At 36.5% G+C, this 13,101-nt stretch overlaps 1 protein-coding gene across 4 annotated transcripts in view; it reads left to right on the top strand.

Moving 5' to 3' along the window:
* The window catches only part of LOC107227612 (complexin), a 240,926-nt gene that overhangs the window by 206,425 nt on the left and 21,400 nt on the right, over positions 1-13,101 (top strand). For all 4 annotated transcript variants that reach the window (XM_046735663.1, XM_046735662.1, XM_046735664.1 and 1 more), the window contains one exon: positions 20-183. In XM_046735663.1, the coding sequence (XP_046591619.1) occupies positions 20-183 (164 nt within the window). The remainder of the gene's footprint in view (positions 1-19; positions 184-13,101) is intronic.

Raw genomic sequence — 13,101 nt, forward strand, 5'->3', positions numbered from 1 at the left:
TATGTGTGTAAAACAACAGGCGCGGTTGGCAGTGATGGAGGCGACGAAGATGACAAGGAGAAGGAAGAGGAAGCAGAGAGGGAACGACAGGAGGCTATCAGGGAAGCCGAGGAACGACGGAAGGAGAAACACCGCAAAATGGAAGAGGAGCGCGAAAAAATGCGGCAAGAAATCAGAGACAAGGTAAGAATTATATTATACGCGGTTTAATATCATCCAAGATTTTTCTCCTTATCGTATTTTTATCAATTATCGAAACCCCGAAATTCGTTTTCTTCGCTCCTTTTCATATCTTCCCGCTGTTTCTCTCGCATTTTCAGCTCAATTGTACCAAAATTGTACGTATTGCACAGGTACATAGAACGCAGTTGACAATGAATAATGTGAATAATTCATCATATTCCTGCAATTGTCCGAAAATACCGTCAGAACGTTATTACAATTAATAATATTATTGTTACTATCACTTTTATTATTATTATCATCATTGTAATAATTACCGTTGCAAGCACGTGTGTCGAATTTAAAATCCTTCTTCTTCTTTTTTTTTTTTTTTGTCGCTCCCGTTTCGCTCGCTAAATATTTCATTCTCGTTTTTCTTTCTTTATATCTTTGTTAATATTTTCTTTTATATCTTTCGTCTCGTTGAATTATTACATTCGGCGGGGAAAAATTATAATCTCCTAAAAAGCGCACATGCATATAAATGGGAAACGCGAAAGAGGATGGGAATTATTTCGCGTATAATATGGCGATGATATATATATATATATATATATATACGTAATGTATATTTATACATTTTTCATTATGATTTTCCTGCATTTTTCCCGACTCTAAATAACCGTGCCGAGAAAAAGGAAAAGATAAGAAAACCACTATAAATGGCAATTACAAAAGCTGCATGCAGATATTATATTCGCGAAAATATGTGACTTGCGAATTTTATCACCAACAATTTCAGACTTCCAGGTCGGAGTTAAACGTGTTTGAGAAATTCGTTTTCCACGTTAACTCAATTTGCGTAAATTCGATTATACAGATTACCAATGTTGTTTCATATACTTCTATGTCGAAATTTTACGTCTCCGTTGAAATGTTACACGCGAATTGATATTGATGAAGTTCTTGCCGAAAAATTGCCAGAAAAAAAAAAATAAATAAAAACGATGATCAGATAATTCAAATAGTAGCTCGAACGATTTATAAAATGGATAAAACGGAACAGTGGAAAAAGAAACAGTGATAATAGATGCAAGAAAATGATTCGTGAGATTTTTCGCACGTGACCTTTTATTTTCCGCGTAAACAAACTGCGAGAACTGTAAATCGTAGAGTTTCGTCACTCTGACCTGTATAATAAAATAATATGTACGTCGAGATTGAAATTCAATGTGCAAACATTTTAGTCGAAAATGAATTATTATCAATTCACGAAGCACAGCGACGAGTTTGTTTGTTTTTTTTTTTTTTTTTATTATGGAAAATAAATATTCTTATCAGCGTCGTTTGCCGAACTCGAAACTAGGTCGCTCCAATTTTGATATTTTTGTTTTCTTATTTTCGTTCTTCGATATTATAGGAGATTGGTGCGTAATTTAGAATTATGCAAAAATTATGGAAATCTTTGCGAAATCAAATTCGTCAAGCTTTAAATTTGACTCCGTCTTCGAAGCTGTTCCGGCTTCGTATTTCACAGAATTTTGAATATCACGGATGGCTGGACTAGACGAGAGAAAAATTTTCCCTCGACGCGTATATATTTCGAGAGGAGAAACGGGCGGCTCTGCAAACTCGCCTAGCTACTGTAATATACATGTCTCTTTAACGGATTTCACTGCAATATGCAGGATTTCCAAGGTCTGACGCGAATCCGACTGAATTTCATACCGCGAATTAGGAAAGCTGAAAAAAATGAAACAAGTAAAAAAAGAACGTCACTTTACCGCGCATAAATTTTTCACTTTATGTTTATTCGCACGATTGTGAAAAAAGGGTTTCAACCAAACGTGACCCGTATTTTCACTTTCTTCCCTTATTTGCATGCATTTCATTATTCCGTAAACACTGCGTATCGTACGAAAGGGAGTAAAAGAAAAATATTGGGGTAAAAATTTATGGTTTCAATATAATGCGCATTTATTCGTTTGATGTACACAATAAGGATATTTTATATTGTTGCGATAAATTTGCAAACTTTTTGACAGTTTTTCCCGAATCGGAACGGAAATATTTGCTCAATAACAGTTGTGGCAGTTAACGGAACGAAAAAACAAAATATGAATAAATGATTACGAATTGACAGAAATACAATTTTGACGATTTAAATTCAAGTGTCGTTGAATTTTTTTTCTTTTTTTGACAAATTCGGTGATTTACGTCTTTGCGATAAATTTTTATACGTGTTCTGTGAGACGTTGAAAAATTCGAAATTTCAAAACAAAAAAAAAATACATCTTCGAGGAATTTTTGATCTTATGAAAAACAAAGCTCAAACATTGAGATGAATTGATTTTTTTTTTGTCGTGATTACGAATCGAGTCAATTATACTGCATCACTAATCAAAGGGTCATTGCGTCGTTGAAAAAATCTGCGGGAACAAGAAAGTAGCGAGCTGTTTGTTAAAAATTTGACCCCAAAGTCACGAAGAAGGGAAGCGAAAGCGCGAGTTTACGAAATAGTAAGCAAAGCTCCGATGTATATACGCGTAATAAGTCAGTCCGGGATCCGTCTAATGTTGGGGCTCAGAGTTAATTAATTCAGTTTAGTGTAGGTTGAAAGGGTTTTGAAAGCGTCTTTGTAACGTTAATTGGCCAAATTCTCTAATCCTTATTGTTATCTTAATCTCAATCTTTATTTATACTCGGGGAATTAGCATTTACCCGAGTCCTTCGCGAGGGCTAAACACGCGGCTCTCGAAATTTCCCTCCCTTCGTCGCATACGGAACGTCAGCCGAGTTTGAACCACACTCGCCGTAAGCTACGCCGAATGGAATGAAAAAATCATCGGTGACGAAAGTTTCGATAAAACTCGACGTCGGTACGTCGAAATTGTTGTTATTATTATTAATCATTGTTACAAGAGAGCGAACGATTTGTCGGAACGTTTGACAAAGGGGGAAGAGATTATTCAGCGACGCGACTTGCGTTTCGGCGGAAAGTTTTGAACTGTAAGATTCGTATTATAAAAAACGAATAATTCGAGTCCAACGACTAATTTACGAGACAATCCGCTAATTATCGCGGTAGTTGTTGAAAGGAGAGAAGAAGCAGGAAAGAAGAGGAACTAAGCTCGATACTTGAATGAAGAAATTTGCGTAATCCGGACTGATTCGAATAGGAAGACGATAATTAGACGTCAGATTCTGTCTAACGTCGTTCCTCTCTCTCGAGTTTCACTCTATTAAATATTCATAAGAGACAATCGGTACAATTACATTATACTATATCACTCGGCGAGAGTTGTTTAATTCGCCTTTCGTTCGAATGAAAATCTCATATTCCACTTCGTAGCACACGCATACACACGTGTACACATACCTACATGTACCTATATGTATATAACCAGTCTCAATTTCTCCTGGGATATTTCGCCGCATTTGAAAACTTGCCGGATTTCTTTCTCAAAAAGTTTAATCCATTCGCTATCCTCGATTTCCTCCCCTTCTCCCTTCATATACCTATATATATATATACATGTATATATTCACAAACATACACCGGGTGTTCAGATTTTAACCAAAATTTGCAAGTTTGCCACTTGCTTTGGTGTTGGGAAATATTTTTTTTGCCAACTTGCCAATTTCGCGCTAATTCGCAAAGAATTATTTTTCGCCAACTTGCGACTCGTTTACGCATTTGCAAGTTTTTGTTTGTTTTTGTGAAATTGATAGAAGAGGGAGGGAAAAAAAATAAATAAATAAAAAATGGCGTCGCAAGAACCGAAGGTGGAGAAAAATTGGCGGCGGCCGTATTTTGCGAATCGAGAATTATTGCTACGGGGGTTGAATCGATGCGTTATAGAAGCTACGTGCGAGCGTCGAGTGATGTTTTACATAGGGGTTGGATTAAAACTGTCAGTAGTATTAAGCGGCGGGGGGTTTTTGGCGAGTGACAGGGGACGGTCTTTGCGGTTGCGGATAAAATGGGAATTTGACCCAGATATGAGCGAAACGGTAGAGCCGAGTTTTACGTACGACGACGAAGAGGCGAGATGAGAGAGAGAGAGAGAGGGAGAGAGAGAGCCGAGTGGATAAGGGGGTGGTGAAAAGTAATGGAAAACAAGAGGGACGGAAGGGGAATCGATGTGTAACGTGAAAATAAGAGACGAACAAAACGCGCACTTTTGCGACACAATGTGCAACGAGTTTTCGCGATATTGAACGGGGAGTGGAAAAAAAACATCTCACACACACACACATATATATATATATATACCAGGGTGTTTCAAAAAAAGACGAATTTTTTTTTTTTTCTTACGGTGTCAAAAAACTGATAGTGTACCTAAAAACAAAAATTTTGGCACCAATGTGAGCTCTTAATATAAATAGTAAGGTTTGCCTCTATCCGTTTCTTTATTTTCCATTTGAATATCACGGGAAAATTTTTTTTTTTATTTTTGAATTTTTATTACTTTGGAACGGTTCATCGTAACAACAATCTGAAAAAAGAGATTTATAGGAAATTTCACGCTCTACAAAAAATGTCTGTATACTATACGGTATACTATCAATTTTTGGACACCATAAGAAAAAAAAAAATTGGTCTTTTTCTGAAACACCCTAATATATACACACACACACCTACCTATAGACAACTTGTCTATCTTTTACACCCGGCACGGAATGTTGAGAAACTTGGAGAAGTCCCGCATTTCGAAGTTCTTAGCCGATCCGAGTGTCGGGCTGATTGATTGATTGCGTTTAAGAAGGATCCGGATTAGGCGTAGGTATCGATAAGTTTGATGTTTTTCAGAAATTCTATGAATAATTTCAGAACATTTATTATACCGAGGCGAGTGGAGTATTCGTGGAATTTGTACGAAAAAAAAAAAAAAAATTAATAGGATACAGAGTGAGCTTGTGTAAATTTTTCATTTTTATTTTTCCCCTCTTCTTCACCTTATCGTCGAACGATTTTTTCAACACTTTTTATTTCAATGGTGGTTTTGAAAAAAAACAAATGTCGTCTTATATCCTCAACATATAGGTCATGCTGCCAGTATCTTGAAACTGAAAAAGCTCGTTCACAGTTACGTATAGATTCTAGGTGGAGAAATAAATTTCGAATGAAATGAAAAATAGAATACGACAGCTAGGAAATTAACTAGTCTCCGGAGAAAAACCTTCGTATCGATGAAAGGTGAAAAGTTTTTTCCTGTATCGTGTAGAGGTTAAAAGTCAGGGTATTAATTGGACTTCGGTTGAGGGTAATTAAAGCTTTTCCGATTGCTAGCGCTTTGCTGCCGCAGCACGTATCTCGATAATAAAATCGACGCCCGGATTGCAGTTTTCGTTCTATTTCTTCCTCTGTAGGATTTCTGTAAATATAGATACCCAACAGTTTTTACACACACACACACACACACACACACACACACACACACACCGATATATATAATATGTATAGACGTAGATAAATGCGGGAGAAATTTTTCCGCTGCACTTCTTTAGACATTTTTCATACTCTGGTCTTAGTTTACGTCCAATTAACGACGAAGCTTAGGAACGGATATCGCTTCATCGTCGATCTTCGAATGCCGCTTGAAATTATCCGTCTCCTTCATCTTTTTCTTCGCTTTTTCTATTCTTTGTTTCGAATTTTCACTCATCGATAATCATCGACGGGAAATTAATTGCTAACGGATTTGTTTTTCTGCTAGTTTCTTATTCGTTAACCTTATTTTATTGATCTTTGTCTCTGTCGAATTTAGTTACAAAGAAAAGATGGAAAAACATTGAGGAATGAGGAACGTATGTTAAAAACGAAATCGATACTAATAGCAAACAATTAAAAGTTCGTTCAAAAATTATTTTTCAAAACTTTGGATCGTTTCTTCAATAATGCGTAATTCGTTTGCTTTGAATTAATCGTACCTTGAAAATTGACCGAGCAACCAGATTTTAATAACATTCTCGCGTTTCGTTTCGTCAAATTTTGCTATTTCTTTCTTATCGAGTATAAATATATTATTTTTGTAACCTGAATATTAAGTATTTTGAAAACCAAGGTAAAAAAAAAAAATCTATCCGATAACGCGACAATATTTCTAAACTTACCGAGACTGTTAGTTTATTTTCTTATTTATTTATCGCTTGAAATTTGCGGTTTTTTATATTTCTTCTTCTTCAACTTTTGTCCAAGTTTTTATTTTTCCAAATAAACTTAAACTCGGTCAAAGTGTTTCAAAAATAAACTTTTTCACTGTCTGTACATAATATATATATATGTGTGTACCGAACGGCCAATTCGTCCCTAAAAGACTTCGGACGATCTTTCGATCGTAAAATTTAGCTGCCTCTATACAAGATTTCGTAATTCCCCGCCCTTTTCTCTCATCTCTCTCTCTCTCTCTTCTTCCTTTCGCAACCTGTCCTTGTCTCTACCGATGAAGAATTTATAATTTATAATTCACTCGTAAATCCTTTACTGCCGAAATTTGGAGTGGATGAGTTTTATACATACATATATACGCCAGGTGTTATAAAATGGGGTAAAATTGAACGCGAGATTAACCGAGGCGGCGATCCTCGCGTCTTGAGCTCTCTGAAATCCGTCGAAACGGATGCTCGAATTCATTCCGATGCCGGAGGCTTATTTATATACCTACATATATATCGCGCGTAATATGTAACCCGAAGATAAAACGATGAAGAAATATAAAAAGAAAACTAGTCGAAATCGATCAGGAAAAATCGTTAAACGTAACTACGGGTGATGGAAAGTCGTTCGATTCTCACACAGCAACCTGAATTCCTCGGGAAAAAGTAAAACTGAAGCGCAGAAGCGGGAGAAAGTCCTTTACAATGATCCAAAAAACAAAACAAGCCTGCTGCAATTCTGCTGCAAAAGCAGCAATATTATTTCAATATTATATGATGTATTATATATATATATATATGTATGTATGTATAGATGTTTAATTTTTCATCCGCTTGTAAGCGTAGAAAATTTTCAACTTTGATAAAGGTTGGTTAAAATTGAAACTCTGCATAACGCAATGCGTCACGCTGTGACTCTTTTCCTATTTTTGTTTTTTGCTTCGTTTTTCTTTTTTCTTATTCGTTACTTTCTCTCTTTTTTTTTCATACGAACTACAATTTTTCCGTCTCTCGTTTTAATTCATGCATCTGCACGGCGTACCGTTTTCCTTTTTATTCGCTTTCTCGCGTGTTATATCCATATGCGGCCCGCGTTTTTTGTTTTTTTTTTTTTTTTGTTTTTTTACCTCTTCTCTTTCGCGTGGAAAAATTTAACGCGTGTGTTCGTTATGATATAAAACGCGCGGTGCATGAATCAACGGCGGAGAAACTGCGGGCGGCGTGGGTGAAAAAAAGAAAAAAAAAAATTGGTGTGCAATTTTGAAAAATTACCGAAACCACGTGTCCATGGATTTTAAAATCACATTACGTTCTGGTCACGTTGTTGTTTTCGTTTTGAGACAAAGAATTATCTTGGTGACGATATCTTGAGGATTTCGAAAATTATCAACAAGTTTTTAACTTCGAATAACCACTTTTCACAGAGAGTATTGTTATATTTTACTATACGTATGTATATCGCACACATCGGCACACTGATAAATATGCACGCGCATAATAATCTCACGCCAGATCTCAACTCGTCGTAAGGTTCGAAAAAGGGGATTTTGGATAGTAGGGTGAGTGTTGTGTAAAGGGATGGAGAGGGGGGGCAGGTTTAATGAAATATAACACCAGCTACTTTGCGAGTTTAATGAAGGACAATAACTCTTCGGATAACCCAGCGACACCCCCGTCTTGTCGAGTCACCCCCCAAACCCCGATCCCTTCGAACCAAAGCTGATCTAATTTTCATGCAAACAAATTCTTCGTCTCTCTACCTATGCGAGTGTAGTAACATGTACGTGTCACATATATATGTATACACATATACGAGGGTGTGTACAATACCTTCGTGTCTCTAGATGTGAAAGACGCGAGGCGACGCTTCATTCCCGCTTACTCAGAGCTCGCTCTACGCCGTTTTCCTTCCTTTCCCCGACTAATTGCACCTCGTTAGGAACTCGAAGAAACTTAAAATTCACCTCTTCGTCTATCCACGACTCCGCCCTCGGTATTCCGGCTCTCGAACCTCGGTCTACTCCGGTGATTAACAATATTTGCAGACTTTCGACGTCGTGGCGGATATTCAACGCAAGGGAAGTTAACAGAAAGAGGGGTGAGGAGAAATTTTGACGAAAGTGCAGGCGCAAATTTTTTGTCCTTTTCTTAATATTTTTAATGGACGAAAAGTTATCGAACGGAAATTTGACGAGAGGTTGTATCGATGTTTGTTTTTTTTTTTTTTTTTTGTCTTTTTCTTTTCCGACGAGACGCTTCTGTATATTGGAAATAAGAAGTCTTCGAGTCGTGAATCGCAGTTTGAAAACCAGTCTTGTTGTAATTCGTTCGAGAATAAGACTCCGAACAAGGTGCCAAAAAGAAAAAAAAAAACAGATCCGCAGACGTGTAATTACGTCTAGCTTTATTGTACCGTTAATAAGAGGTTCCCCTTTATTCGTGCCTGTAATCTTGACGGGGTGAAAGAAAATGTTGAAACTCGATTAAACAGCGGGTGGTATAATTATTATGCAAAAGTGCAGAAAGGAATTGGGCCGAATACGGAGGCTTCGACCCTGATTTACTGCAACGAGACTGATTGCGCGAAATGACCCGGAATATCAGATGGTCGGACCCCGTGCAGAGCCGCACGAAATAACCCGATTTCACCCTATCTGGAATCTGGAATCTGGAATCTGGAATCTGAAAGGGGAGTGGAAAGGGAAGAGCGACCTAGATACCTGGAATTTTTTTTCACCCTTTGTCGTTATTGCCCAGGGATAAATTTGATACATATGTGTACGTGGCGCATAGACGGTAGAGAATTATTGTTGGCTCTAGATAATAGCGGGAAATACTCGGCACGTAGAGGTAATAATAATAAGGGTTGCTAGACGGGGGGTTAAATTGGCTAAACTCGAAATAGCCGGGAATCGGGCACTTGTGTATTCTTTTTTTCTCTCATCCTTTTTCCCCGTCCGATTGTAGTTATCTTTTTTTTTTCTTTTTTTTTGGTTTTTTTTCTTGTCTATTTTCATCCCCTCGAGGAAGTCGGTTTACAAAAATGCGATACTTTTCATTCGTTCTTTTACTAAATTTTAGTCATACGTTGAATATACGTAAAGTCGTTACTTTCGTAAAATGCGAAGGATCTTTTTCAAAATATGAAAATTGAGAATACTGTGGTTGTTTTAAAAAAAAGAAAAAGAAAAAAGCTCAGATGTAGAATGAATCTACCGTAATTTATGTCCGCTCAGTTGCAGTGAAGAAAGAAAGATAGAAAATATATTGATAAAAGTTTAAATTGGTACCTAATGATGTCGTTTTAATTAGCAACTCGTGGAGTTGCGAAGAAAGAATCGGTACGTCAGTCGAGTATGAAATGAAATGAAATTCTGTGCGTGCATTGCGGATACGTACAGGGTGTCCTAATTTAAAAGACGCGCTACGTTTTCAGTCGACTTGATGGTACGATTCGAAAATTTCTCCTGCGAAAGTAGCGTGACTCAGAGGGAGGATGAACCAATTTTTTTTAAACTGAATCATACTTTTTTGTTTCAACTCGAATATTTTTTATTCGAAAATGTACATGTTTCTCGGGAAATTTTTTAATTCTTTTACCAAGGTGAATAATTAACGAGATACAAGATAAAGTCAATTTCTGCAACAATTTCGTGACAAGGTTGTACATTTTTGTATAAAGAATATTTGAGTTGAAACGAAAACGTGTCAATTTTATTTTTTTAAAGCTCGTCCATTCTCCACAGCGTTATCAGTTACATGTCAAAATTATTCACTCGACCCCTTTCGAACCGTACAACTATTTTTCTAGGACACATTTTCCAATTAAACTATTAGGTCGACTGAAAACGTAATGCGTCTTTTAAATTGGGACACCCTGTATATACATATATTATACACTTAAATTTAACTCGGCGCATATGTGTACGTCTAATACACGAGTATATATATATATATATACTTACAATCCGTCTATGTACATAAGTGTGCACGATGCGGCTGCAGAAATCGATTATTTATATATATGTAGGTATATTCTTGCCGGGAGTCAGCGATTTATTATGGATATTACGTGGTCGTGCCCTCAATTGGAAATCAATTGAATGGTTTATATTTAGAGAGAAGGTCGGGTTACTTTCGAGAAAAATAAAATCTTACCTCACCTCGTTCCGATTGCGTTGTATTGTAATTGGAAAAATCGCGACGCAATCTTCGCGGTTTTAATTGAACTTTGTACATTTTAATAATACTTCCTTGTTTATTTTTTTTTTTTTTTTTCTTTTGTCATCTTTGTTTCGTACTTTACAAAGAAAAAAAATATTAGGAAAAATTCGAGGATTTAAAATATTACAAACTCAAGTCTTTGATCGGCTTTGATACGAAGCGTGTCAAGTTTTGAAATCTCGAGAACTTGAATGTCGCAAAAAAAATTATTCAACGTCTTAGAATCAGAGAATTTCAAATCCTGAACGTACAGGATCGTCGAGAATCTCTCTTGGAATTTTTTGTTTCAAATTAATAAATAAAGCGAGTAGTATGAAAAAGGAAAAAAAAAAACCCCGTTTAAAATCTAGACGCCAGTATGATCTTCGGTTATAGATATACGTTGGTAATATTCAGAAATGTGCACTGCGCGAATATTTACGATCATATTATACCGGAATACACACTGAATAATAAATTTTCAACTTTTCCTTCCCTCCGTTTTTTCGTTGACTCAAGTGGAACGGTTATACCTAGTTTAAAAAGTTTCGAGCTCGTAGATTTAGAGGGAGAGAGAAAGAGAGGGAGAAACAGGGTGGTCTGCGAACTATGCAATAAAACTGCAGGACTCTACTATCCAGCATGTGAATAATTCTCGGCGGCAAAACTGAACCCCGTATGAAACTTGGGAGGTTGAAATGAAAACGAGAACACACTTCGATAAAAATCTAGACGCATAACCTGCGGTGCACGATCGAAGCTGAAAACAACGTTTGGCACACCAAAATTGCATAATTTTCTTGAATCGCGAAATCTTGTTTTAATTTTTTCTTTTTATTATTGCGCTTACTTCAGAAAGTCAGCGTTTCTTTGCCATAGAATATCACAGTTTGTTTCAATTCGTCAACTGTTTACGAATATCATATTACATGAACACTCGTGATATGTAGGAATTAGTATATATCGTATAGTATTTATTTGTATATTTTATATCGAATTTACCTTCTATTTATATACACAAGTATTTCGCGTCGAGAATTCATACGATTTATTTATAATTCTCACGCGACACGCAATCGAATAATTCGTTTTAACCGCAAGACGGAATTTCCGTACGTACGACAATAGTCGATAAGATACTTTCCGATTGCGGAACAAATGGCGAAGCTAATTTTTCTCCCACGCTATGAAGAATTTTTCGCAACGATCGAAATGTGGATATTAATTTTTGAACCAAATCGATCGATACCTTTTTATAAGAGCTTCTGATGACCGAAACTCGTTAGACAGTGATGAATTATTTTCTAGTCTCTTCCATTTTCTTCTACTTAATTCCACGATCGATGAAAATGAACTTGAACAAGGACGAAAAGGAACGGCATAAATTAAAACGTGAAAAATAGAAAAGAAACAACGTATATTTTTATACGAGACGAAGACGAAGATGAGAGAGATGGGTCACTTCATATCGGTCAATCCAATATCTGAAATGCAATATTCATACAAGTAAAACCATCTTTCTAGGTATCTACGTACCAGATATCTATCTAGCGATTGAACGATCTAACGCGCATGCACTAAAATTCTAAAACGAAAGCAATTGTTTTGTCAGGTTGACCAACCGCGATGTATGTAACCTAAAAAAACTTTGGACAACTGTCCGTGGCAGCCGTGCTCAACTTCGGTCATTCTCCGATTAATAATTTTTACAAATAAAAACAATTGTAATCTTGCGATTCGATCTTCAAAAACAATTCCAACGCCAAAATGTTTCATCTATCTACAGATGCCGTTAATATTTTTCGCAGTAATCGATCAACATTGACAATTGCCGAGCAACGGATGTCAAAATTTTTGAGGTTATATACGTCGCGGCGAAATGTCATCTCAACTTTTGGACAGTTGGTCAACATGAGAAAACGACTGCTTTTGCGCCAAAATTCAAGCGATTGCGCTCAATGCGGCGCAACGGCGTACCAATTTAACAGTAAGCCGAAAAGCTCCAACTTTGTACAATGTTATTATACGAGTACAGCTGGTACGAATACTTGTACATACGTATATGTAGGTACGTAATATGTACAACGGGGATCCAGAATCGCGGTAGTATGTATTACAATACGTACGTACTACGTGGTCATTTATTTTAACGAAGAAAATCCCTAGCCCGAGGGAATTCAGTGAGCTTAAATCGTATTTTCTTATACTCTTGATTCATTATTATCGTGATTTTTTTTTTTTTTTTTTTTTTCCTCTGATCCCCGCAGACGCTATTAATAATCCTCTCGCCGAATTCCTCTGTCGTATCGCAGAGCGATCTGAATTATGGAGAACGAGCCAAAATTGGAATGAAAAAAAATTAGCTCAACAAAAGATACGATTTTTAAACAAAAACGGTGGCGTAAATTTGATCGTAGATGAGTACATGCACGGAGGACATTTTGAATACAGCAATTTGTCCATTTCTGTTTAACGAGCCAGAAACAGCTCAGCAAAAACTCACATCAATCAGCTAAAATTAATCCGGGTCAATTTCATTGGAGTATGCCGTGTACACATTCATATATTATACACATA

This window comes from Neodiprion lecontei, chromosome 3, assembly GCF_021901455.1.
Source record: "Neodiprion lecontei isolate iyNeoLeco1 chromosome 3, iyNeoLeco1.1, whole genome shotgun sequence".
NCBI lineage: Eukaryota > Metazoa > Arthropoda > Insecta > Hymenoptera > Diprionidae > Neodiprion > Neodiprion lecontei.